Source organism: Enoplosus armatus, chromosome 18 (assembly GCF_043641665.1).
Source record: "Enoplosus armatus isolate fEnoArm2 chromosome 18, fEnoArm2.hap1, whole genome shotgun sequence".
Classification (NCBI taxonomy): Eukaryota; Metazoa; Chordata; class Actinopteri; order Centrarchiformes; family Enoplosidae; genus Enoplosus; species Enoplosus armatus.
The window spans coordinates 13,861,775-13,889,352 of record NC_092197.1 but is presented as its reverse complement, the minus strand read 5'-3'; the positions used below and the strand labels follow the sequence as shown (position 1 = coordinate 13,889,352).

Genomic DNA, 27,578 nt, shown 5'->3' with positions numbered 1-27,578 from the left:
AATCAAATTGGATGGCCTACCTTCATCCTCAGAAACATCCAAAATCTCATCAACTGTCTCAGGAAAACTCATCCGATGCTTCTCTGTAGTGATCTGAGAAGAGCAGAGGGAGGTTGCAGGAGAGCGATATGGCCGAGACAGAGGAAGGAGCGAAATGGAAAGGAAAGAGAGGAGATAAAATGCTGAATTATTTTGCAAGCAGGTGAGGGAGCTGAACCTGACCAAGACAATTATTTGATTCCACATCTGAGTCGTGGTGTGTCAAGGCTACTTCTTTGCGTATTGGTGTAACCATGTGAACCATGTGTGATGTGTTGCTCACCGCGGAGACAGACTCCTCGGTAACCAGCTTCAGCACATCGATGACAGAGATGTAACCCAGCCGCTTAGCTATGCCCAGGGGAGATGTCCCGTTCTAGACAGAGAAAGATGAGGAACATCACGCAAGATATTTCCATTTCCAAATAAAAAGCATTTCATTCTATACATATCTATAGAAAGTAAGACTACACTTTCACGACATCTGTTATTTTGCCACATAAAGTCATAATGCAATAAACCTTTTAATTGTTTGTCCGAGGCACAAAACACAACACGAATAAACATATAAAAGATTAAATTAAAATGCAAACGAATGTAGGTATGGTGTACATACGTAGTTTTTTAAAGATTTAACATTAAAATATACATATCTATATACATATAACTACCTTATTAAAGAAAGTTACATAACAGGTGTGTTAGGAGAGGCCAGAAAGTAGGTATCATCTCAGAGGGACGCGTTCAAAGAGTCCTTTCCTTATTTGTTTTCACATGATCTATACAGTAGGACACATGTTTATGCTTCCCTGAAGAAATCAGTGTGCAGGGAGAGAGGGGATGCCCAGTGTTGAGAGGAAGATTATAACGGGATAAGGTATGCCTAAAGGGGTCTCACCGAAGTAATCTCATTGGGCTGGGCTCCGTGTTTCAACAACAGGGTGACAATATCGGTATGGCCCTGCTGAGCAGCCTGGTGCAGAGGGGTGTAGCCCATCTGGAGATAAAGAGAGAGAGGACGGTCAGACAAAAGAGGAAGCAGAGAAAGCAGTATTTCCATCTATGATCTTGGCACCTAATGCTAATACCAGTGGTGCCCCAGCCAATCTGCTCATACTGGTTAACTAATTGCTGGTGGTTGAGCAGTGTTTTGAGAAAGCTTCATGGTATTAACACCAAGCATCAAACAAGTAAACAAAAACACACAGCTAGTCATTAGGCCCATATGCAGTCATATAGAGTCACATATATTACACATGTGAGATAAAGATAGTTTACCCTCGTCTTGCTATTCACATGAGCCTGCTGCTGCAGAAGGAACTTCACCATCTTGATGTTGCCATAGTGACAGGCCACATGAAGGGGTGTGTAGCCCATCTGAGACAAGGAGAGAGAAAGACAGTTGGCTGTTGGCTCAGTAGCTTCATTAATGCCTCCTTATAGACAGCTTGGATCTTGTGTAAACGTTTGTAAACTCTCACAAACATGAGCATGTGAAATCATAAAAAAGGCAGCAGACATTAAACAAGCTGAGAAATGATTATACATTCATTTAAGATGCATCACCTACTTTTACACTTTTTTATGTTACCAGATTTTATTTACATCTTTAATGTAATGTAATGAGCTGGTGTGACAAGACCATATGCTGTAAATTAAATGTTCATAGATTATCATTAATTTGTTTAATGCAGAAATTAAGTTATATCAAATCTCTATGAACTTCTTCACTCCCAGATGGACTTTTATTTGTCTGTGGGTTTCAAGAGCAGTTTTACCCGTGAAGCAGCGTAAACGGAGGCTCCTTGCTTAACCAATGTGTCAGCGATTCCCACATGACCTTCCTGAGCCACAAGATGCAGAGGGGTCAATCCATTCTAAAAGACAGAAAGAACAGCCAGGAGAGGTGAGCAATAGGTCTTTTATAGGATATTATATAGTCTAATAACATTCAACATTATTCCAACATGATTACAATCATTTTTGAAGGTGAAAAGCTACACAAGTCAAATGTCACTCTAATATGTTTTGATCCATTCTAATGTTATACCTTGTTTCCCAGGTTTACGTTGGCCTGTTTGGAGATGAGCAGGGCCACCATGTCGGGCCGTCCCTCCTGTGAAGCCAGGTGTAGGGGCGTGATGCCTTGGAGGGACTCCACGTTGGGTGTTGCCCCATTCTGCAGGAGAACACTGGCCACCTCCATCTGGTTCTGCTTGGCCGCTATGTGCAGGGAGGTGTAGCCATTCTGTAGCGAGAAGCAAGGACATAAAGACACACACACACACACACATACACAAGAGTGGGGATTGCTTTTCTTAACTCTATGCATGTCTAATTCTAGATTAAAACTTGAATGTTGTCATGAGAGAGTGCTTCAGAGTGGAAAGTACTGTCATGTCAGTTACTGTATGTTTAAGTATCACACATTCATTTGACCTGTTCTGGTATGTGTGTCAGCGATGGCTTGGCATGCCGTGTTGGCCTGCCTGTGTGAGTATGTGCACACACACATATGTGAGCATCTTACTCGGGCAGTGCTGTGTGCAGATCCTCCCTTGCTGACCAGGAGTTTAACAACATCCAGGTTGTTGTGATGGACGGCCACATGAAGGGGTGTCAGACCATTCTGTTAAACACACACACACACACACACACATACACGTACACGTACACATATATAAACCCATAGACACACACACACACACACACACACACACACACAAAAACACACAGAAACATGTATATATGAAACACATACCATGATAATCTATCAATCATCTGATATCCCAAAGTCATCTCTATGCAGGCTCTTCACAGCCTTGTGAAGAGTGCTTTACTGTACTTCACGGAGCTGAACTACAGGGAGCACAGATGGCCTCACCTTCCCAGCTGCATTCGGGTTGGCTCCTCTCTCCAGGAGGAGCTCAGCCACGTCCACCTTCCCATATTTAGAGGCCACATGGAGGGGAGTGAAGCCTTTCTGCTCAGAGGAAAACAAAATCAGGAGAGAGATATACCATGCTTTCTGTTAAGAACACTCACTGTTGTTGAAAAATAAAATTGAGACAGGCTACTTTTCTCATGTAGCTTCGAAAATATGCATTTTTACTAATACCCAACATCAATAAAACTCTGTCTGTGATAGAATGAGAACAAGGATGAGGAGTAAAATTATAGAAATTAGATACAATTTAGCATAAAATAACCAGGAAGTGTTTGAAGTGGGAAAACTACAATTGATACAGTTGCACTGGACAGTTCCCAAATACAAATGTCTCAGAAACGACAGTATATACGGTCTCCATGCACAATATAACCCTTGTTTGCCTTTACTAGAGTAGTGCCTAATGTACATCAGTTGAGGCTGAAATCGTCATTGAGCATTGATGCAGATGCAACAGTTTTTTTTTCTGTCATGGCTTCTACTCCACCTTTGTCATCTTGGTCTGCTGTGCCCCAGCATCCAACAAGATTCGAATGGTGTGGACGTGTCCTTCACGTGCAGCGATGTGTAAAGGTGTGTGGCCTGCGGTTGTTGCCGAGTCGGGGTTGGCCTTGTGCTCGAGGAGCAGCTTGACAAGCTCCTTGTGGCCCATACGGGCCGCACAGTGTAGGGGTGTTTGGTCATCCTGGACACAAGGAGAAAGAGGTCAATTTATGTTTTAAACAGGAAAACGGATATCATTAAGCAGATGTGATATAGTAACACTATCTGCCACTGATGTATGCTAACTGTATTATGTACTTGAAGTGGGCTTTATGAAACCCTTCCCACAGTTTAAAAGGCAGCAATGACTCCTCAAGAAAAACTGAATTGCAGCAACAGATACAAACATGCAGTACAAAGACAAAGTTGTTTTGTTGTGATGACTAAAGTAAGACGACCCGGCTCATACCTTAGCCCTGGCGTCCACTTGTGCTGCATTCTGCAGCAGGAACTGAGCAACTTCACAGTGTCCTGCTCTGGAGGCCATGTGGAGGGGAGTCTCCACTTTCTGGTGTAGATAAATACAGACAATTAATTAATCTATTACTACATATTTCTTTTCAATGACAGGTTCAATTTGTAAACCGACATCTAGCCCATACAGAAAAAAGATTTGTTATGAAACAAATCTTGTTTAAATCCACCTTGTTCATATCGGGGCCCATGGTCCAGAGCAGTCTGTTAATTTCAGTAATTTAGAAACAATTCATGTTCATTCACTAATATCATTAACAGCTTGGCTTTCTGTGCTAGCAAAAAGAGGCTTAATCCATCTATGGCTAATTGTTGAAAGTTTGACCTATGAAATTAATCTTCTCAAGTAATTCATTATTGAATTCAATGTGGAATTAAAAATGTGAATCTGAACTTGGATTACTTAAAAAAAGAACAAAAAGATCCATTTGCTAAACTGGCAATGTGTGGGAAAGTGATTTAAAAGAAAAAAGAAATTAGGAAGGCCTTTTTGTGTTAGAAAAGGGGTTCTCACCACATTGGAAGCATTAGGTGAAGCCCCTCTCTGGAGCAGGTTCTTCACTATGTTCAGATGGCCCATGAATGCTGCTACGTGAAGAGGAGTGAGACCAGACTACACACACAAACACAGACAAGAGAAGGTCATCAAGGCTCAATATCAACGCATTACAGAGAAGTCGACATTCTCGATCAATAGCCACATCAATCATCAATGTTGCTCCAGCGGTTTGGACAGTGGAGGACAACATTATTAACAATCCCTATTAACAATCAGAAAATAGCCAGTTAAGACAGATGACACTGACATTGGACACGTTATATATGAATGGTGAAAATGTAGCACATTCCTGGTCCTTTCAGAGCCATATAAGCTACACATGTTCTACCATTGCTTGATCTCAAATGTAAGAAGCAGAAAATACAAAAAAATGCAAACATGGGCTTGTTAAAAAATGACAAGGAATGCTTTATGAAGGCCAACAGCTTTTCCTAACACCAGAGGAGTGGATATTTGTTCATTTTCAGTCTCTGTCCCAGGTGGTCACATCGTCTCACCTCTGTGACAGCTTCTAGGGAAGCAGAGTGCTTCAGCAGCAGGTCCATGGACCGCATGTGGTTCTTCTTGCAAGCAATATGGAGAGGTGTGAAGCCATTCTGGAGACACAGAGAAAATAGTTCTCAACTAGACTACACATGTGTCCTCAAGCCAGAATCACTTCATGCCTTTTGATCCAAAGAGTGTTCAACTACAGGTTAAAAAAGTTTCAAAATGATGTATTTGTTTATGGCATTACTTTAGTTGTCTCCCTACAGTGATGGGGATTGTTAGATGTGGAGCACACTAAATGAATACAGACTGAAACACTTAATACTTTATACTTGGGTATAAAAGACTTTCCTTTTAAGCTTTTGTACATCTTCAGTTAAATAAATAAATCTGCATGCCCCTTTATGAAATTGTTCTGAGCAACATAAACACACTATTAATAAAAATAACACAATAGATAAGTAAATTATACCTATGAAAGTAAAAAGAAATAAATCACTGCTGCATTTATTTCCACTCAACATGAAGATCGCGATAGACATAAGACATGTACGTTACTATATTTGAAAGTCATCTAAAATGTGCATCAAAACAAAAAAGCTACCAGAGCGCGTGCATTGGCTTTGGCCCCCTTGTCCAGTAGGACTTTGGCCATCCGATGGTGACCACAGTGGGCTGCTACATGAAGAGGGGTTAAATGGTCCAGCGTGATATCATCAATCTCAGCGCTGTACTGCAGTAGCTGCCTGACGCAGTCCATGTGATCCCCCTGAGCTGCCATGTGGATGGGGGACAAACCATTCTGTAAGAGAGAGAGCACGGGACACAGACAGAGGCAGGAACGCAGTCAATACCATTCAGTTTCATTCAGAGTCTGAGTCCTTAGAGGGGATATAATCAACACATTGTGCTAAAATGACTTGCAGATAATACAACTGGCAAGGAATCTTGTGGCAATAATATCTGCACACAGTATGCGCATCCATGGCTGATGAGGCTCAGATCTAGGATGCTCAGTAAGCAGACCAATGTGTCATCTTGATTTTAGCTAATTAGCCAAAATTGGATGAAAGTGTTTAAGTTTCTACCAAGATGGTTTATATGCCGATTCTCACTCAGTAGTTAGATTTGTTCATAAGACTGAGATGGAGATTCACAAAGTCAAAATCAGTGCTTAACAGTAAAGACTGATGAGAATTGCTGATTACAGAGCTCCCAAGAATACTAATGGCCAAAAGACAACCCCAGTGATTACAGTACTTCATTTGATTCATCCACCTTGGTTTTAGCCTGGATGGGAGCACCGTGTTCCAGCAGGATCTCAAGGATGCGAACATGGCCATTCCTGGCTGCACAGTGAAGAGGAGTCAGCTCATCCTACAAAGAGATGGAGAGAAATTGGAAAGGTGTTAAACACCATGAAAGACAGAAATGAGCAAATCAGCAGGGTGGAAGACAGGTGGGGGAAATAGATATTGGGAAGGCATTAAGTGTGCACAAGTGACAAAATGCCAGAGTGAGAGTGGAGCTGATCAGTACACTACCTTCGTTTTGGCATCAATCTGTGCTCCTCTGTCCAGCAGTAGTCTGACCATCATCACATTGCCCCTCCTGGAGGCTATATGAAGGGGCGTGATGCCATTCTAGAGAAGCAGGGGCAAGAAATAAGCTGTATCACTGTTTGTAATCGTTGTCGTCAAGTCTCCTGATTTTAAAATATGACAAGACACCACTACATAAACAACTAAATGTGTAGGGAAAATGTTTGGGTCAAGATTCCTGTATTCCTGTCTCAACACACAATGTTTGAACCACATTAACATTCCTCTCAGACGTTATTTTTGATCCTACGGCTGAGACAAACTGACCTTGGGGGTGAAGTTTACATTGGCTCCTCTGTTCAGCAGCAGCTGGGCTACACTCATATTCTCATAGTGGGCTGCAATATGTAGAGGTGTGAAACCAGTCTACAGAGAGAGAGGGACGCGTAAATAAGGATTAATTACAATCTATTTATATCACTATTGAAAAACAAGGTTACAACAACGTGCATGGCACAGATTAAATAGTTCAGGGACATAAAGTTAAGTAAACCATTTCACAGTACACACATCTCAGTGAGTGTATACCTTGCTGAGAACATCAGCGTTGGGGTCGTTCTGCAGGAGCACTGCGGCCGTGCGCGTGTCGTCGTTTCGTGCAGCGATGTGCAGTGCGGGGAGGCGGACCTTGCCCTTGGTGCCATAGTTAATGAGCAGTGCCACAACATTTTCATGGCCCTGCTGGAGAGCTACTGCCAGGGGAGTGAAGCCATCCTGAGAGAGGGGGACAACGAGTGAAAGAGACGGAGAGAAGACGTTAAAAGTACAGGAAGTAGGGGAGTGAGGAAGAGGTAAGAATGAGAAAGGAATCGAGATATTTTCTTGGCATGACAAATAGCACTCACGTGCGTTTTTATAAGAAGACACATGTACATTTACGTACATATTACTTGTAATCAGAAATTATTAAAGATTATTAGGCAAAATGTCAAAAATACCTCTGATACATAACAAACAGAGGGACATGGAAATGGGTCTCGAGATCAGAAAATGATCCCATAATGTTCATAATTATAGCTGCCACAAGTGACAGCTTTGCCATTTACAGGTAATTCGCTCGTTTCAAGAAAATAACATTTTATGTCTCAGTAGCAGACAAAATGACTTGATAAGAGGAATCTGTTTTACAATGTAACACATTCCCATCCCTCTGATGGAGTATATTTGTGCCCTCTGTAAAAAGAAAACAACTTTTACTCGCAGTGTTTCACTTTACTAAACTGTATCTGCTACTTTATTTTGCTGAGGTACCATAAACACCCCATAATGCCTCACAGTACCTTTCATACAATGCATGATAGCACACAGACAGAATTGATGTTTAAAGGAGATAACCACTCATCATCAGTGTGGTTGGTCTGGACAACCTCAGACAGACTCTGAGACACGTACCTCGGTTGGGAGACTCTGATTGGCACCGTTCTCGAGCAGGAACTTGACCACCTCTAAATGATTCTCCTGTGCTGCCATGTAGAGAGGACTGAAGCCTTTCTGTTAGGGCACAAATACATTATGTACACATATACAAACACACAATAATATGGGCCTCGACCCATATCACAAGATGTGAAGTCAGAAAGAAAAACACACATCTGCATACAGACATTGAGAAAATAAATAATGTATAAAATAATCTATTTCTCTTAACAAGGGCACACACATTCAGATACCATCTGTGAATATATATGGACAACTCAGCAGGCATGTCACATATACAAGAAATACACAAATGCATGCATACACAGAGACTTCTCGCACACTCACATGTGACTGGGCATTAACGTTGGCACCATAGTTGACAAGCTCAGCCACCACTTTCTCCTGCCCTGCCAGCGCTGCGATATGGAGAGCCGTGTTCCCTTTCTGCAGGTCACACACACACATAGACACACACACAAAACCACACCGAAAGAGAGGGAGAGGGAGAGAGAGAGAGAGAGAGAGAGAGAGAAAGAATGAGAGGAAAATGATTGCAACCTAATGGCCTAGATCTCTGCGCTGAGAACCCGACACTGAAATCCAGCTAGTGTGTTGTATTCATCTGGCATAGAAGATAAAAGCAGCGCAATTTTGTTCATATTTACGTTTCAGGGATTTAGCTCATTTAGAAGCAAAACACCTATACTGCAAGCCTTAAAATAAAACCAACTGAATGAAATAAGTGTCCTGAATAATTCTGAAAGTACTGATTGAGAAAAAAGTTGGATAGGACACAAGCCTGGTATGAACTGGCTTTGAGGAAACATTGCACATGTTTGAAAGTGGTCTCTATAGTTGCAATCCAGCTGAATTAGCTCTGAGTTTAGCTAAAACTAACGAAGGTGACCATTAAAAGTGCTTTCTTTACTTCAGTTCAGTATGAAATGCTACAAGTACCTTGGTGGTAGCTTCCAGCTCAATGCCAGCGTGTAGTAGCTCCAGGACCATTTTGACGTGACCTTCTTTAGAGGCCAGGTGTAACCCGTTGAGACCATTCTTAGGGAGAAAACAGAGAGATTCAGTCAAATTAGATGCATACATACATAGATAGGATATAATAATCTTTGAAAAGTTATCACCAACTCATATTAAAGAATTCATAATTTATAAAAAATAAACTACTGAACTTTTGATTAAACACAGGATTATCTTTTAAAGCTTCAGTGATAGTATAATAATCCTGTTAATAACCAGGATTATTATATTCACAGTCCAGAACCGAAAAGTGATACCACATCTCTTAGGGCAACTTAATGAGTTAAGTTGTGGTCATGCAGTTAGAGTAATAATATATACGTATGTGAAGCAATACGTTCCACCCTCCTAAATCAATTCATGGAACAGATCTGTGCAAAGATCTCTCAGAAATCTCTCTACATCCTTGGCCACCTTTGGCCTTGATGATTGTGGTCTTGGCTACAGCCATTGGCATTAAGTATCTCATGACCTTTCAGAATTGCCAAAATGTGCTTTTAGTGCGTGAGAAACCAGACTGCAATGTGTTTGACTTCTGCTGCTGAACATCGTCAAACTCCCAAGTTCATATTCCATCTGTTTTAAATGAGACCACTTTACTAAATTTAGGAAGCAACACACTGTATGCTTCGGTCTCATGCCCCTGTGAGCACGGCAACATATGCCCATTTTCTCCAGCTGTGCAGAACATCACTCGTCTTGTTACTGTATCTCTAAAAATAACTGATAAACCCACAACGACAGCAGGAGGACTCAGTTCTGACAAAGTGAACAACCTGATGAGACTGATGAGAAAGGCGGAGAGCGGGGGAGGAGGGCTGGCAGACAATTGTTTTATCTCAACATTGTCTCTCTGGAGCATATTGTATTAACAAAGTCTGAGCTGCAACCTGCCTGCTGTAACCAATCTGGCCACCAGGAGTCTCCGTTATCCGCGCTGTTCTCAGGTGGCACATCATACTGCGGTGTCACTCAATTCGAATGGGCAACACAGTCTCTCTGCGAGCATGCGCAGCATCAAACTGTGTATCAGTGGCAGTTACACACACTGTTAAATGTAGTGTGTGGACGCCTGCTGTGCACACATGGGACTAATGCAAATACACAGTGAGATTCAGTCTTGTTTTTAACACAAAAATAACACATTCAATGCCCGCACCCCTTCCACACAGCTACATTTGTGAATTATATGCATTTATGCATACACACTCAAGACAATAGCACAACAAAGGCAAGCAGTTAGATACCTTGAGAAACACAGGTAAACAGAGGGAGAGAGTGGGAGAGAGAGAGAGAGGAAGAGCCTGCAGGGTTGTAGCTATAGCAAGGACAAGTTATTGTTGCAGAATCACATAAATCACGTGGAAAAATACCATCTCTGTCCTTGCCTCAGTCCTCAGTTAAAAGCCATTAATATAACGGTAAACAAAAACCCTCAGAAAGGATAAGGAAATGGAGGCAATTGAATCACATGGTTGTGGGTATGAAATGCAATTATTGTAGATAATATCAATAGTAATTATTTAGTTGATTTCCATCTTGATACAGAGATGTTAACAACCCACGAAAATGGTGCAAAATGTACATTTCCTTTAATTTCAATAGTCATCTATCTTCCATATCTCTTCTTCTGTCTCTCTGTCAGATGTGTGTGTGTCGTGTGTGTTGCTTGCATCAATAGTACAGTTACAGTAACACAGATCGAGGGACTTCCATCTCACTGGCAGTGTTTTGTCTGTGTATAAAAGCACCTGTCCATTCATTCACCGATCATCACTCCAACTCCACAACCATTATCACCACAACAACACAACGTGTGTCCAAACCACACACATTCACACATTCATGTCTCATGATATTTAATCGCCTAAATTTGTTGTGTTATGGTCATGATGCAACAAGGTGTAAGAGAACAGGCAGTAGGGCTGAAGATTGAGGGAACTATAATCTAATATGTTAAATTATTTATGCACACCACTTTACACAAAGATAGAGAATCAGGAGGTCTAGGAGTCGTGAATATTTCATTTTCTTTTTGGTCTTTTATTTTGAACCCTTTGCAGATGCTGCAGAATGGCGCTCCATTGAGAATAAAGTGACATTATGTGGTGTATTCAAGTCCCTCTTCAGGTTCTTCTGAAAAATAAAGTTCCTAAGTACCACTCTCCATTCAATCTGTTTCATAATCATGAAGTTTTTACTGAGGAAAAAGCCTTTTACTTTCCCACAGTGGAGCAAGAAAGGCCTCCACACTCTCATAAACCTCTTTGATAATATCAGTCTCTTTATTTATTTTCATTTACAATTAAATTCTTCATTCCATGCTTATGAGTTCCCTTGGCAGACAGAACAAGCCGCTCATCCATTGAATGAAAAATGGATCCAGTTGCAGAGTGCATTAGTGAAGAACCAAATTATTTTTCAAAGCAACGTACAAAACATAATCTAGGGACAATCTTTAGGGACAATTTGGAGTACAGATATTTTAGCATAGTAGAATTTGAATTGATGTCAAAATCTCTTCCAGAGTTATTGGTCATTACCTGGTGCACTCTAAATATATCCACAGCTCGATTTGAAATTCTTTATCATCTCTAGCATCTTCGCTTGGAATCTCAGACTTGTTGCTTATCGAGGTCAGAGCAAAAGGTGTGTCTTACTGGTCTCACAACAGGCAGTCCCCACAAAAATTATAGTAGCACAGTATAACACAGTAGTGGTGTCTCTCCTAAAGTGATATTATATGCTCAGAACAAAAGATAGCCAGAAGGCACTGAGCAAAGGGACCAGTGCAACCAGACAAAACTCTTTACTTTTTCCAATATGCTGCCTCTGGGCATGAATGAATGAAGTGGAGGACTGTTTCAAATAAAAGAGCTTATAAAGTGTAATTTCCACCCTCCTACAGTGTATAAAAAATATCATTTGGACCTGCACCGTTGTAAATTTCTCCTGAGGAACATTAACAACTAACGCAATAAAGTTCTCTTGTCTCGGCCTGCTGCTATTGTGTGCACGTGTTCAGCAGTACAATTTAATTGCCTCCATGGCTAACTTGTTCCTAGACGTGTGTGCTTACTAGACTACATTGTGTTACAGTAAGAGTTAATTTACTTGTGTAGCTAACAGATTATATTATATTACTCATGCAGAATTATATCTCTGTTAATGTTCAAGAGGATTTAATTTCTCCGTCACCTAGAAAGTTCTCACTTTTTTGGGAATGCATTTTCAGGATGGATTTTGACTCATCTGGACAACAAGACTTGCTGCATCCAGCCATAGGCTTTCCATGTAAATCAAAACATGAATGCACAAATAGTGATAAAAAAAAAACATGATTGGAACTGAGCACTTCTAAAATTAGTTTAAAGTTTTTCATTCAAAAAAACTGAGTGTGATGCTTAGAGCAGGTACTCCTGTGTCGGCTGCTGTTTTTGTTAAGTACTGTGAATACTAAATAAATGCTGTAATTGATTTTGATATGAGCCACCATTTAGTTTATTGTTTTGTTAATTATAATCTGTGGGTGGCATTTTGTTTTACTCCCACTGACACACAAACAGCTTACTGGATAAACAAAACTATCTTACTTGATTAGCTGTGTTGATGGCGATCCCATTCTTCATGTGATCCAGAGCCTTGTCCAAGTTCCCTGAACGAGCTGCGCGCAGAAAGCTGGTGGCTGCATCAGCCTGCAATGAATGAAGAGGAGGACTGTTGGTAAATACAGATCAACACTATTTTTTCGGCGTACATTAAAGCTCAACACGTAACACAGAGCGAAAAACACGTTCATTCCTCATCCACCACCAAAGGTTACAAGCTAAAGACAACAGAACACAAATTGCACATCTACACCAAAAATGTACACAATTGTTATAAATGTACACAAACAACATGCTCAACATCAACTGTTCCTCCATGATTATCCACAAGTCCTCCTCATCAGGATGTAGTTGCACTAAAAGCCCCAGTCAGGTTACATATCTAAATCCATTACTATAATACAACAGTCACTTAAAGGCAGGACACAAGGCTTTATGCAGGAAATACGATACTACATTCATCAGCTCTCTTGCCCTCTGTAAGAGGCTAAAAATGTCAGACTCCTTACAGTCAAGCTTCGCCCACACTGTGAGTTTGGCAGGCATTCATAGCCGAGCACACTCCGCCACGAGCTCCGCTGTCTGCCTGTGTGATCTCAGAGGAAAGCTCCTGTGGTTTGTGTCTCAGTGTGTGTCAGTGTTTGTACGCCCACCTCGGAATTCATTCATCAGCCAATAGTGTAATATGGCTGACCTGCACAATGAGATGTTTCCAATGCCGTGAAGAGGGAAATACTGCGTGATGTAATGTCCTCTTGACCCTCTCTGCACCTCCGTCACTGGCAAAATGATGTATCTGTTAGAGCTGTAATTCTCAAGTGGTTTAATTATACTGAACTGCTGAAAGATATGCCTGCCCTTTCCCAATGACTGAGACATGTTTTTATCTTCTCTCCTCGCATCTCTTATCTGTGCCGAGGCATCAGGAGCAAATGTTCTTCGCTTCTGTGAACCATGCACTGCATTAGATTTTATCTAACAAACAAATAAGATTATTTAGTCTTTCGACAGCCTTTTCCCTCAACGCCCTGTTTTTCCTTCCAATGTATTCCCATTATTTTCTGTTTGTCTGCTTTCTCTAAACATCTCAGGGTTTCCTCCTCAGTCGAGCTCCTTTGACACTCTGCTGACTTCAATCTCAGTGTTAGGATAATTATGAAATAATTTCTCTCACTTTTAATTTGACTGCCCACATTCACTTTCTGTCTCCCTGTTTGTTGTTGTGAATTATCTTAAAAAACAACAAACAATATAGTGTGTGGGCTTTTCCACTAAACCAACACTACAGGTATGTGAAGTCTTTCTTTTCTGAAGCCAGAGTGGATGTAAATCTGTCAGAGGAAGTCAACTTACAGATGTATATTTACATATATTGTACATATTGCACACATTTGGCTGATATCAAATAGTATCGTTTAGTGTGTTTTCCCCTTCTGTGCCTCTATTTTCTTCTCTTCTTGCAGCCCATCATTAAGTAGCAATATGAGCTATTCACCATCTCTTTGCTTTGAACATGAGAGCTACACATTACTCAGCCCGAGAGCACTGAGAGGCCGGACTTCAAACAGTCACCGTCACTGACAAGAGCCTCTTCAACTTATCCAGTGTCTGTCATATTATACAGAGTTCCTTATGAATATTCTATATTTAGAAAACTAGCATATGGAAAGAGTCTCAAGGTTTGCTTCCATGTATCCTTTACATAATGTGGTCACCTGTTTTTCTAATATTGGTAACCCTCACGTTGCAGCTTTAAATCCGGTGTGACATTTCATCTGCTGGGTGGCGGCATATATTTATTACTGTTTGTTATGACTTTCATTCTACAGCTTACAGCCATATCAAACTTTCACAGTGAACTCCTTTAATGTTTCTCTTCTTCTGCGCTATGATGTGTTCATGATATTTACTGTATTACTGATGGTATTCTCCACCTGCATCCCTCCTCCTCTTCCCCATGACTCCACCACCGCTGCTTCATGAACCAGTTGTCTGTGTGCATCTATCATCTGCAGTATGAGTGCTGGTCATTGTGTGTGTGTGTGTGTGTGTGTGTATTGAGGCAACAACAGCGTGAGCCATGAGCTCACCACATTTAGCAGAAAATGAGAAATCTTGAAGCATCATCCAGAAACTCATCCTCGACCAGTTTGTGTTCATGTTGCTGTCGGGCTGGAATCCATTTTCCTCCGTGCTCCTCTACCGTCTCTACGCTTCCTTCTCCCTCCATCCTTCCTTCCTTTCATTCTTCTCTCCATCACAGAGATTAGAGCTGTACATCCAATACTGGCAGTTCACTTCTACTTTATTTGTAATCATGGTGCCAGTTACACCAAATAATCTGATTACTGAAAGCCATCACTGTGCTCGACACCTCTACTCCGCCTGTACATAAATCTGATTTTCCCTGTCCGGCTGCCTCCCCCATTCTGGCCATTTCCCTTCTGTCTCTGACTCACACATTCTACTTCATTTTCCCACACTTACGAATACCATCACCGTTTTTTTGTTTGTTTCAAAAGGGTGTGAACTAACATGTTTACCTGGGCCCCTTTTTACTTTCACAATGCATGTATCTTCTTCTAATTTGTTTGCTTGCTTCCTGTATTTCACCGGTGCCTCGTATCAAACTGGATCAAATTAAAAAGTAGAAAAGTTTGGAAAGAGAAATGAAATGAATCATTGCTACAATACATATCAATCTAATTCAGTAAAACCAGTAACACTAATCCCACTAAGGGACTGTATAGAGTTGAATCTTGATTTATTCTTTCCAACTATAATTAATACTAAATCAGTAACATAACACAAAACAAAACAGAAAAGATTTACTTCACTATTTGGGGTCCTTAAGTGTTAAAATGTTTGATGTGACCTAAATGTGGACATGGAGAGTATGTCACACTATATCCCACAGTCTACTTCCTAAGGTGACTGCTGTAATCAAGCATTTCTTATTTCCTGTGTGGAAGACACGTAATGATAACTGATTGTTTGTGAAGCCGATTCACAGCCACTGAGCCAATATGCTGCGCAGGAGTTTTCAGATTTCCAATTTCACACTCTCTTAATGTTTACTTCAGAAAACGTCGTTGTCCTGAAGTACATTTTAATCTCACCTTCACACTTCATACTTTTAATCAAGAGGACTAAACTGCTTCTTAAAGTTTGAGAATGCAGGGAAGTGTAACACCTTTAATGATTGGATTTCAGTTTTAAAATGAAGCTGTCAAGCTCATAAAGGTACAGTTTTGAAGATAAGGGTTAAGGTGAAGCAGCAGTTTGTGGGCGAGGTCGATTTCATAGGCAGCATTTCCAGTGATTCTCCAATATGAATAAAGTCAAGCATCATTTCCACTCTATAAGCAGAATGAAAATAAGAAGACAAGATCTTACAGATATTTACTAACTCAAATGAGTAAAATGGAAAAACAAACATACATACCATTATTATTGTGAACACAGCATAGCTAATCTAGACAATCATTAATGGTCTGAATTGTACATTTACATAAAACGGCTCTATTAAAGAGAACAGCACATTCAACAAGTCCAAACTACAATACACACAAGAGAGAAAGTTGAGAGGAGACACAACAGCCCTGGGGAAGCACAAATGTGACACGTGACAAGAAATTTGCCGGCAAGACCACACCGACAGAGCAGTTTTCATGAACACTATAACCACAAGGACATGAAAAGAAGCAACAGCAACACACAACCACCACCACAGTGCAAAAAAAGTAAATTTGACAAGTTATTTAATTGTGTCCTAAGTTTTAATCAAACTTTTAGCAAAAAGGAAAATCTGCCAGTGGGGTCAGCTACATTATTTTATCCAATTCCGGCTGAAATACTCAAGAATTCTACTCATTCACTTAAGTTGTCTCGACGGAAATGTCCACATCTTTCAGAAATATTCATTGGTCGTGTAACTACAAGTCTTAGGAAGGACTCAGGAATCTTCAGAAACCCCACTGCAGCTGACAAGGAAACACAAACAACGTGGAAATAAGCAAAGTGTAAACAAGGATGTATACAAGCATCATATTTACTCTGTTATTAAAGAGCCATATTCCTCTCGGAACAATACTGACCTGACGGACAAGTCAGCGCTGAACCACATGAGCCTAGAAGACAACACACACTAGCCAAGACGACACCAAGACAAGACCAGACAGTTAATGGCAGACACACAAACAGAAACAGCAACATGTAAACTGGTTGAAATGAGACAACAGGTGTCACTGATTCAGAGCTTATTTAGCATCACACAGATTTTGACTTTCAGGTCAGAAACTTGCAAGCATGAAAAAACTCTCGTCTATGATATCTTATAAACACATCCACCTATACGATTAATACTTAATGACTGATTAATGCAGAACATATACATCGCATATATTCATGCAATATACACACTGATCTACTGTTTATTGAAACCTTTTAAGCTACTAAACTAAAAGTGATTACTTCTGCCAGCAGGCCAGAGTCCAGTTAAATAAGTTAAGCAAATTAATGTCTGTGTGTTACAATTGAAATGTGATGAAATATCCTCGCAGTGAAAGACACATATATTATATGCTGAGCCAGAAACAATCATGAAGACATGACAAAAGCCAGAAGAGGTAGAGAAGTCAGATAGTAATACCAAGGAAGAGAATATTGAAGCAAAACTACAATAGCCGTTTACACATGTGGAAACAAAAGCAAAAAGGTTAAGGGTTGCTGTTTTATCAGTTGTATCTGTGCCCCTCTATAATCACACACACAAACACATGGAAACAGAACCATATGTGCATACACACAATTGGAAACACACACAAATGGTCTACTAAAAGTGACAGAAACCGATCTTACAAGATGAGTAACATCGCAGGCTTAAAAGATTTGAAAAATATATGGCATGAGTCACACAGAAAATAGAGTGATTAGATCAAAATACAAGCTGTTAAGCAGTTGTTGGTGTATGTGACTCATATGACGATTTGAGAGAGTGGTATAAGTGTTCATAAACATTTATGTTAGAACATTTCAGGCTACTTGCCTTTGGCCCCCCCCCCCCACATACACTATTGTTTTCTAAGATAAACAGTCAGGACTTTGGGAGAGGGGAATATACAGAGATTCAATCTCTGAACATCACAAAGTCTCTGTCCTGGAAGCATTTGATGGGTTTCTGTACTGTGGGTCTGCTCTGACAGAAGTCATTGGCAGAACATTGGATACGTGTACTTATTGTAGTGACAGCTCCTGTCACTTCTGATTTTGAAATGAGTCCTTGTGTCACTTCAAGTTGAGACTTCTTCTCACAGTTCAACATGCATCTCATCTCCTTTGCACTGTAACTTGGTAGGTACTACTACTGCACTATACGCACTACTACTGTTGGCACAGACAGACAATATGTTTAAGTGTATATTAAAAATAAAGACACACAGTATGCTCTACTGCAACAACATACCTCCGGATGATAATAACAAAGATGCACATTCAACATGATTTGTGTGCTAAACAAAGACATTATGGCATAAAAAATGCATATATCTCATAATATTTGAGGACTTTAATTTAGCCACAGGACCTTCGAAATATATCAACTTTAACCGATAACTACTAAAAGCTATTTCTAATTTCCAAACAGTTTTTCACATCATTAATTGGACAGCTGGAGAGAGAGGCAGAGGAGAAGGCAGAAAAGAGGAGCGACAAAGAGATGCAAACAAAAAGAAATGAGAGAGAGAAGTAAAAATATCTTCATATCCTGACATCATCTTTGTCAGACACCAATCCATCTCCACAGAGACATCTAGTACAGTAGGTAGTATTCTGTAAGTTTGTCTTATGACGTGCCTGAACTCACGCAGCATATTTTGGGTGTAGTATGATGAATACTGTCACAGTCACAGATTACAAGTATAGACGGAAAAAATGGTGGCTGTTTGTCATTGTGAGCATAAACAAGAAACGTATTCACATAATGCTAAACAAAATGCATATGAAGACAAATTACCTACAAACACACACACGCACGCGAGTCGAAACTAAAAATAGCTGCGTAGACGCCACAGTATGTTAGTGTTGGCACCAACGGGGAGGGAGATGGATCACAGTAATGAACCCTCATGGGTTTAAACAAAGGCCCTCTTCTACCACAAAAGACAGATAGATTCTAAAGCAAACTCACACACACGGGCTGACACAGAATAAAACAGTCCCACAGTAGAAGGTAGATTTACACACAAAGCTCCCCTACACATGATTTGCAGGCTCTGACAGTAGAAAACAGAGTAGAAGCCTTGCAGGCCAGGTCATGAGTGCGAGTACAAAAGAAGCAAAAATAGATGTATGTGTTTGAACATACACTCAGCAGTTAATCTAGGTATGTCAATAAGCATACACACGTAACACTGTATAAAAAAAGCCACATCTTGCAAGCCATTTTGGGATTTTGTCCAAAGCATCATTCAGTACGAGAAGTGCTCATGGTTAACGATGTCTGCCACCACAGATACAAAAGAGAAAGGAAGCAGCATCACTGATGCTGAAACCTCAAACACAAAACAAGTCACCTAATTTATCCCTTCTAATATTCCTGGCACTGTTTCTTCTTTCCCACTTGGGTTCCACAGTTGTTCAAGCCATTCCCCGACTCCCTCAACTTAGGCCTCTAACTGTAAAATATTACCTTGGCAGGAAGACCCAGAGTTAATGAAAAACACTGATCGGTTTAATCACAACACCTGATCTCCACCAGCAGTGACACTCTGTAGCTATTTTCACAGACCCTCTAGTCGGAAAGGAACCGGAAGCATGTTGTCCTCCACAAATGAATCCCACTATGAATGAACAAATAAACAATATGCAGTAGTTCCTGAGTTACTGTATTAAAATATGAAAATTGCTATTTCAAATAATAAAGAAATGATGTGACAGACAGGCTGAGGAATTAACAAAAAGAGGAAGATCAAATTAGGATTTGACAGTTTCATATTTAGTTAATAAATGATCTTGTTTGTTGTTATTGTGATATCTTGCAACAATAATTATGTCAATAATTGATGAATGCTTTGTTGGGCCCTTGTATGTGCCAAGCAAATTTGACAATGTAATATATTACATTTTCTAAACCATGTGTGCATAGAATGCTTAATCATTTTAAAGAAATGCAACATGCAAATGATAGTAGCCTTGATTCATAAATGACACATCATAATTTAACATTTCCTCTCAAGAAAGTGGAGATCATTTCAAGAGCATGTCTATGGCTGGCACGATGAAGTCATAGCCCTGGGAATGAAAAATCAATAGAGTCAGAACAGAGTCCAGCAGGCTCTACAAAGTGGGAGTTGATCCAATATTGATGGATGGATGGCAGGAGTGTGCGAGTGTGAGATGGTGCTCCACACACACACACACACACACACACACACACACACACACACACAGGTATAGGGCGGTACATACTCATACAAAGGATACATAAATTCAAGTGGCCATTTTTTTTATTTCGTTAAGACTTAATTTAAAGTAAATGGCTTTTTGAGAGAGACATATTTTGCAGTGTGGCGTTTTGAAGTGCTCCAGATTAGACAAAGAAAGACTGTTTGCTTATGATTTAGGTCTAACAAATAGTGAGACGTCAGATGAGTTTACATGCAAGTTAATCAACTGCACAGAGCTTTCTACTGAGGGAGGTTCAGAAAGATGTTTGATGTATAGTATAGTTTGCTCCAAATCCTCACAGAGCAGTATATGTAAAGTATAGACTGCACAATCACACACTCATGTTCATTCAAAACCACAATCCAGAATAAATCCAGACTGCAGGGAGTGCACAAAAGCCCCCAAAACAGTCTGTAACATATTATTGCGATGACAAACCAAACAAATGTTGGGTGTAGAGTAGTCTAAAAGCAAAAACTCTTTGTGCAACCAGCTCCATGTCTTCAAAAAGCGGCTCGTCTGAAGCTTAGCTGCTCTTCATCTTAAAAATAAAAACAAGAGTTGAGGACTGAATAAAAGATTAAATGATTTGTTGAGATGAATATATTTTGCAGCGCCTCAAATTTCCTCTTTCCTTGTGAAACAATGATGAGACACATCAAACCGAGGATCTTCCTGTTGTCTTCTCTATCCTGGCGCTAAAACAGAGCATCTGAAATATTTATAGCCTCTGTCAGGCCACTGCTTCTGCAACCCATTACAATCAGAGCATGCTTTTCCTTAGTTATATATATATATATATATCTTGATCCCCCCCACCCCCCCACACACTGTATACTGTCATTTGGGCAATTACTATATGATATGTAGGTTTAGACTCCATTAAGTCTGAGACACAACTATGTTAGGAAGGACAAAGCTAGCAACAAACACACAAATATACAGTAAGACACAAGAACACACACGAAGAGAGTGAGAACAGAAGCACTTACACAACTACTGCACACACATACTGTATATACACACACTTTGTGCACGTGTACATGATTGATATTACATGACCTGCTTTCTGCCGTGATGATGGCATTCAGGGATAAAATGTGATACTTACTGGCACCATACTGATTTCTGCTTTCAATAATGATCTCAAAAAATGATGACCCTTTTAGGTTTAGTGTGAAGCAGCCTACAAGAAACACTGTTACATCATCATCTTCTAAACTACATAATTTATTATTCTTCCATTTAACTTTCTAAATCTGAAACCTAACTTCATAATCTCGTGAGAATAATCCCCCAGATCGCAGATGTACCATTTCACACAGGGAAAAAGGGAAAGAAATATACCTTTCTTTCTTTTCACTGAACATTTTCACTGCCTTTCTAAAGATCTGACCAGGTGACATGGGCATGGACATTTTCCCTTTTAACTTACACTTCCACCTGTTTCTGCCACTCCATGCCACTTTCTTCTTTCTTTACAACACAGTGTTTATTTGAGCATTTCTGCCTACAGCACAGAAAAAGAAGGGAGACACAGGAAAGAGAGATAGCGAGGGACAATAAAGAAATGTGACACATGGTGAGGCAGCCCTGAACTCCTGGATTCACAAGCACTTGTTCATTCGCTCAGCTACACATCATATCCACTCACTTGTCATTACTCCTTCACCCTCTTGCAAGTCTTGCAGCCCTGTGCAACCTCTCTCTCTCTCTCTCTCTCTCTCTCTCTCTCCCTAAATTTGCCTCCTCTCTCTCTCTCTTTTCATAAGCCTTCAATATTTATGAGCACTGCAGAAATACTACAAGCAAAGCATGCTGGGTAGAGCTGTCCCTCAGAGTCTGCTCCTGATGTCATCACTCTGTGCCGACACTCTGGGCTCCCTGCCCCGTCTCTGTGTCCGAACAGAAGTCAAGTTCCCTGCCAGCATGGCTGATATCTGAAGATGCATTTTAATAACACACAGGAAGTGCCATTTTGAAATTTAGTCATTAAATACAGTAAAAAACAGTGCACATAATGTCTCAGCTAAAATCTTTGGTAGATGAGTTTCAGGTGATCCAGTAACAAAAACTGCTTTTAATATTTCAATGTTCATCGGAGTAATCACAGTAAAAGGCCCTAAACGTCTTAGAATTGTCCCGACCAAGTTTTTTTGGCCCCGCTCCAGATCGGAGCCATTTAATATTATATGAGTCTGACCCGATACTTACATTTTCGTAAATGTTGATTAAATATGTATCAGACACACTGAAATAACAGCTACAGCCAACTACATCTGCCACATCTTATTTTTCATGAGGTTCTTGATCCCCTTACTGAAAGTAGGTGAACAAAACAGTAGAGGGAGAGGAAAAGTTGCAGTTACTGTTTGTCATAGTCCAATCTTAGAGGGTAGTTTACATAATTCCGACATATTGTAATTCATAGAAATATTATCAAAAAGAAGCAAAGACAACAGACCCTGTTCATCATGGCAGATATTATAAAATGTTATTGCAGGACACACAGACTCAGTTCCATCAAGTTGTCCAGCATGCACAACACCAGACCCTGGAACACCTAAATGGAATAAAGTCGTTTCGAATGTTATTAATTACACCTGTGCTTTTTCTGCTATGACATTGAAAAATGTCTGCTATGAAAAAGGTGTACACCCCCAATACTGGGACATTATATAATAAAAAAATGGACCAACAAACAAAAGGAAAACATGCCTTTATGGTTAAAGAGAACGCTATGACTTAAAAACACACCACAAAAAAGCACTGCACTACTGCCGTTCACAGTGGGTAGAAGAAGTACATTTACATAATCTACTGCATATAATCTGGAACATTTTTAGATGAGGATTATTTTTACCAGGTACGTGCAGTCCTCCTTGGAAGTTTTCTCTGTAGCGATGTGCTAAGAGGCTTGCGGCTGATTGGCTAAAGCCACATTAACATCGCTTGGAGCAAAGCTGTCTGTGATTGCCCAATCAACTTTAAGAGGTAGGCTGTATAAAACAAGCCCCACATGATTTAGAAGTTGATTTCAGATGTATCTGAGCACCCGGGACTTGACTGACCTTAAATGTGTGTTGGCACAGGGAAGCGGTGTGCCGCTCACTTTTAATAGCTTTTAAAATCCTCATTTGGAACATCCCTTCAGAAGGAAGGCCGTGTGAGGCTAAATGCTGTGGTCTTATGCTGAATTAGGTTTGCTGGTACAACCGTTATATATTGCCACACCTAACACCTTAATCTCTCATTTAAAGCACAAGTTTGACATTTTGGAAAATATGCTTGTTTACTTTCTGGCAGAGTTAGGTACGAAGATCAATACCACTCTCATAACTAAATATGAAGCAACAGCCAGAAGCCAACTACCGTTTCCAGGCGGAAACAGCTAGCCTGGCTCACAAAATCCACCTATCAGCACCTCTAAAGGTCACTAATAAACACGTTATAGTGTAAAAATAATTTATTTGCCAAAATTTGCCATTTTACAAGGTGTTTTATACTATTTCTTTGATCTGAGAAGTTTCCAGGCGACCAGGAGAGACTCCAAGAAGTTAATGATCATGGGCAAGAAATGGTCGGGCACATAACCCCCCATAAAATGGCAACTTCAGTTACACAAACACTAAACAAACAAAATATGAATTGTTAATTAGTGAACTGCTGGTTTTCCTCTGCTTCTGGTCTTTACGCTAAGCTAAGCTAACTGGCAGCAGGCTGCAATTAACAAGCAAATATAAGAGTGGTATCAATCTTCTCATCTGCCTCAGAAAGCGAATGAGAGCATTTCCCGAAATGTTAAGCTATTCCTGAGGTGTTTCTTTTAATTAATGAAATCATAATACCAATGATACATAATTCTTGTTAAAATTAGATATTATATATTACGTGCCAAACCAAATATTTCTAAAATAAACACTATATAATTCACATGTTTGCTTCAACATGAGTAAAGCTGCATTTTTAATGCATTAAAGGGCTTTATGAAAGGAGAAGAGAAGGGCAAACCCTGCAACTCATAAATGGTGCATAAAGACACACAAAAACTGCAAAGACAGAAAAGGGAAGAGGTAAGAAGGAAGAAGATGAGGAAGAAGGGGAAATACATAGCAGCTAGGGAGCCACTATGTCTGAAAGTCATAGTGCATAACTAATACAAAGCACTCAGCTGCACATGGTCAATGACTGCACTACAGTACCTCCCATAAGGCCAATATACAATCCCTATGACAGGGGGAGGGGCAAAGGTGATGGATAGGAGGTAGGAGGAAGAAGACAGGAAGGACATACAGAAGGGAGGATTGGGGGTGTAGGATAGTGTGAAATCAAATAAAGGAAGGCATAAAGGACATAAAAGGGTAATGAGAATGAATGAGTGAGAGGAAAAAGGATACAGAAAGAGAGGAGCTGAGAGGAGAAAAGGGGACAGAGGAAGGCCAGGTAAAAAGGACTGTGGAGGTTTGGAGAAAAATGTATGTCTACATATCTATATTAAAGCCGACACATGTGAAAATTATGTTTACATGCTGAAAGGTTTCTGTCCACACTGGGTTTTTAAGTGTTTTTTTTTGTTATCAGGGCAATCTGGAATAGCATAGTAGACACCTGAGATCATATGAGAATAACGTGGCATGTGAGTTAATAGCATCAGACTGTTTTCCAGCTTCTCAACTTCAAGAGTGTCCAAAAAGATCAGTTTTTTGCTGGTTGAACGTGCGGGCTTTAGTGTGGCTGAAAGGCCAAAGCAGAAACAGAAGCATTAGAGTGGACATGACTTTTACGGTGATATAGAGAAGTAGAGGTCAGGTGCAAGTGAGGAACATGGAGAGAGGAGGGGTCAAAGCCGGCTGTGAGACGCGAGTCACGTGTTAAAGCAACCTATCTGTGAGAGATAGATGTCTTGGAGCGATGAATCCCCACTGGGAGCTTTTCTTTTTACTTGTTCTCCCTCCGCAGAAGTCAGAGGTCATGGTCAGATACAGAGCGGCACCTCTGGGGCTGGTGGGGATGCGGTGTCATGCTCGAAGACACTGAAGCAAGGTCAGTGATTCCTGATAAGAGGAGTTGAGGGGGGGGGTTGCATAATCACAGCACCTCTTCTGCTACCCCAGTTTAAACTCTGTCAACACATTCCCACCTGATAAAATCTGTCAATGCAATGATCCATGCTTTTAAATATAGCTACATATTTATCTATATATCCATCCCAGTGACTGTATATACTTCCCTAAGCACAGTCTAGGGTCCATCCATCTATCAGTTGGTGTGTATTGGCTGTTTAAATTGGGATTTAGTAACCATACCATCAGTAATGAAATTCTCATCATAACAGCTAATTATTTCTTTTTCTTGCCTCCTCAAAACATTCCTGAATAAACAGACACACCATACATGAGCACAAATACACACACACACACACACACACACACACACACACACACACACTTGAATTCACACACACATGGGAAACAAACGCTTCTCTGAGGTGCTTTCTCAGTATATGACACATTGTTGTAACACTGTCATTTTATCACTCCATCCTCCCCCATCCATCTGTCATCTGTTCATTTTGAGGTGATCTCAGGCCAAGAATGAGGTCGTCTCCATTACATTTGGGCTTTGGTACATCCAGCCTGAGGATATTTTACTGTTATCTTACGTACAAATTTGCACAGGCATACATTTACTGCATATAAAATGTCTTATTCATTGTCTTATTCTATTTGGTAGTTTTATTCCTAAATAAAACTGGCTAAGCTCGTGCACAACAGTTTAGTGATCATTTTATTGCATTTAATTGTGTTCATTTAAATGAATTCAAGACCAAAAATGTGTATAACAGAGATGTGTACTGTATGTGTGCATTCTAGCATCAGTGAACAAAGAGTTCAGTGTTTAATTTTTGATACAGTGTTCATTATTCATTCCCTGCATTACTGTATGAACAGGGTTAACTAAATGTAGTGCATAAAGTACAATAAAAATCATGCTAGTAGAAGAGTGTTGTTCAAACATACATCTGTTAACGTAACTATGGGAAACTCTTGAGACCTAAGAGAGGACTATGATGCTCTCTGCCACATCGCTATAGCACACCGATTCATAAATATCTGTATACCTGCATGACACGTAAAGAAACACACATTCTTGAGGCACTTTTCTTTCTTCATAAATGCTCTCTCTATAAAAGCAAGACCCAGACGTTCCACCCTCTCCTTCCTACTTCACTATGCCATCATCAATATGGTGAAACAGACACCATCTCTATTTCTGAGTGATGTGTGAAAACCAAACGCATGATAAAATACATTAAGTCTGGTCAAGATCAAGCCATGTTTTATAAAAAAAATATACAAAGTGTATTGTTTGTAGTTGTAGTGTTCTCCCTGTTTAGCCTATATGCTCATCCATCCTCAGTCTCAATGAAAGGTACAGAAAATGCTTGGTATTGTGGTAGAGTAGAACAAAAAAGCTACTCAAAAGTATGATTTTCTTTTCATGCAATAAGTTAGAACATTTGATATAGAAAACAAATAACCTTGAGAAATTAAACAAATTCGGGTTGTATATGAACAAAAGAATAAACAACATAGCATCAATATGACAGACATAACCACAACTGGATTAGATACCAGCAAGTAAGTTAACTCAACGGGGAAGTCACTATAAGGTCACTGCAGCATGACTCAGTAGTCGAAGGGAGAGTTGGATGTTAGATGTCAGAGTATCTGTGATCGTGGCCCGGGAGGAAGAGATAGATGGGCTGAGAGGCGTAGGGGGCTCAGTGTGGGGGGGCAGGAGCTGCTGCCCTATCGTGACGTTGACTGACCGACTACCAAATCACCCATGTCATGAATCAGGACTGTGGAGGCCTCTGGAGCTGACACATACTAAGTCACTCAAGCACACTGACAGGCAGAAGACAAATACACACAGTTCCAACCTGTATGTGAATGCATGTGCACCCAAAAAATACAGATGCACACTCACACATTTTAATACACAAACATGTACTGCTTTATGTGCAGACATGTCAGCATGGACACACACTGGAACATGCTACATCATCTTCAGCCCTGCTGCCAACAGGCAGTCGCAGAAGCTGACATATGCTCCTCACTGCAGGATGTAAAGACTCCACCACACACAAGAATGCACATGTCAGCTCGCTGCTCGCAGTATGCAGTGCATACAACAGACGCAAAGCAAGTCACAGGGCCTCCGCATGGTCAAAAGGTGTCCAGTTCATGAGCCATGACCTCCCTCCTGCCCACACAGTTCTTTTCAAAATGTTCCATACTTGTACATAAATGTTTTTCTTCCAACACAAATAATAAAACAATAATATCTCACATGGAAACTATGGAACCGCCCCTAAAAGCTAATCTCCTATCAGCCTTTGCAGCACAGCTGAG

The 27,578-nt window shown here is 40.3% G+C and overlaps 1 protein-coding gene across 1 annotated transcript in view; it reads right to left on the bottom strand.

Moving 5' to 3' along the window:
* The window catches only part of ank1b (ankyrin 1, erythrocytic b), a 64,746-nt gene that overhangs the window by 21,353 nt on the left and 15,815 nt on the right, over positions 1-27,578 (bottom strand). Inside the window, exons 2-22 of the mRNA XM_070924171.1 lie at positions 12,700-12,801; positions 9,029-9,127; positions 8,417-8,515; positions 8,045-8,143; positions 7,181-7,366; positions 6,920-7,018; positions 6,596-6,694; positions 6,330-6,428; positions 5,656-5,853; positions 5,060-5,158; positions 4,518-4,616; positions 3,939-4,037; positions 3,474-3,671; positions 2,924-3,022; positions 2,570-2,668; positions 2,090-2,287; positions 1,818-1,916; positions 1,318-1,416; positions 938-1,036; positions 323-415; positions 21-93 (exon numbers count right to left, since the gene is read on the bottom strand). Coding sequence (XP_070780272.1) covers positions 21-93; positions 323-415; positions 938-1,036; positions 1,318-1,416; positions 1,818-1,916; positions 2,090-2,287; positions 2,570-2,668; positions 2,924-3,022; positions 3,474-3,671; positions 3,939-4,037; positions 4,518-4,616; positions 5,060-5,158; positions 5,656-5,853; positions 6,330-6,428; positions 6,596-6,694; positions 6,920-7,018; positions 7,181-7,366; positions 8,045-8,143; positions 8,417-8,515; positions 9,029-9,127; positions 12,700-12,801 — 2,434 coding nt within the window. The remainder of the gene's footprint in view (positions 1-20; positions 94-322; positions 416-937; positions 1,037-1,317; positions 1,417-1,817; positions 1,917-2,089; positions 2,288-2,569; positions 2,669-2,923; positions 3,023-3,473; positions 3,672-3,938; positions 4,038-4,517; positions 4,617-5,059; positions 5,159-5,655; positions 5,854-6,329; positions 6,429-6,595; positions 6,695-6,919; positions 7,019-7,180; positions 7,367-8,044; positions 8,144-8,416; positions 8,516-9,028; positions 9,128-12,699; positions 12,802-27,578) is intronic.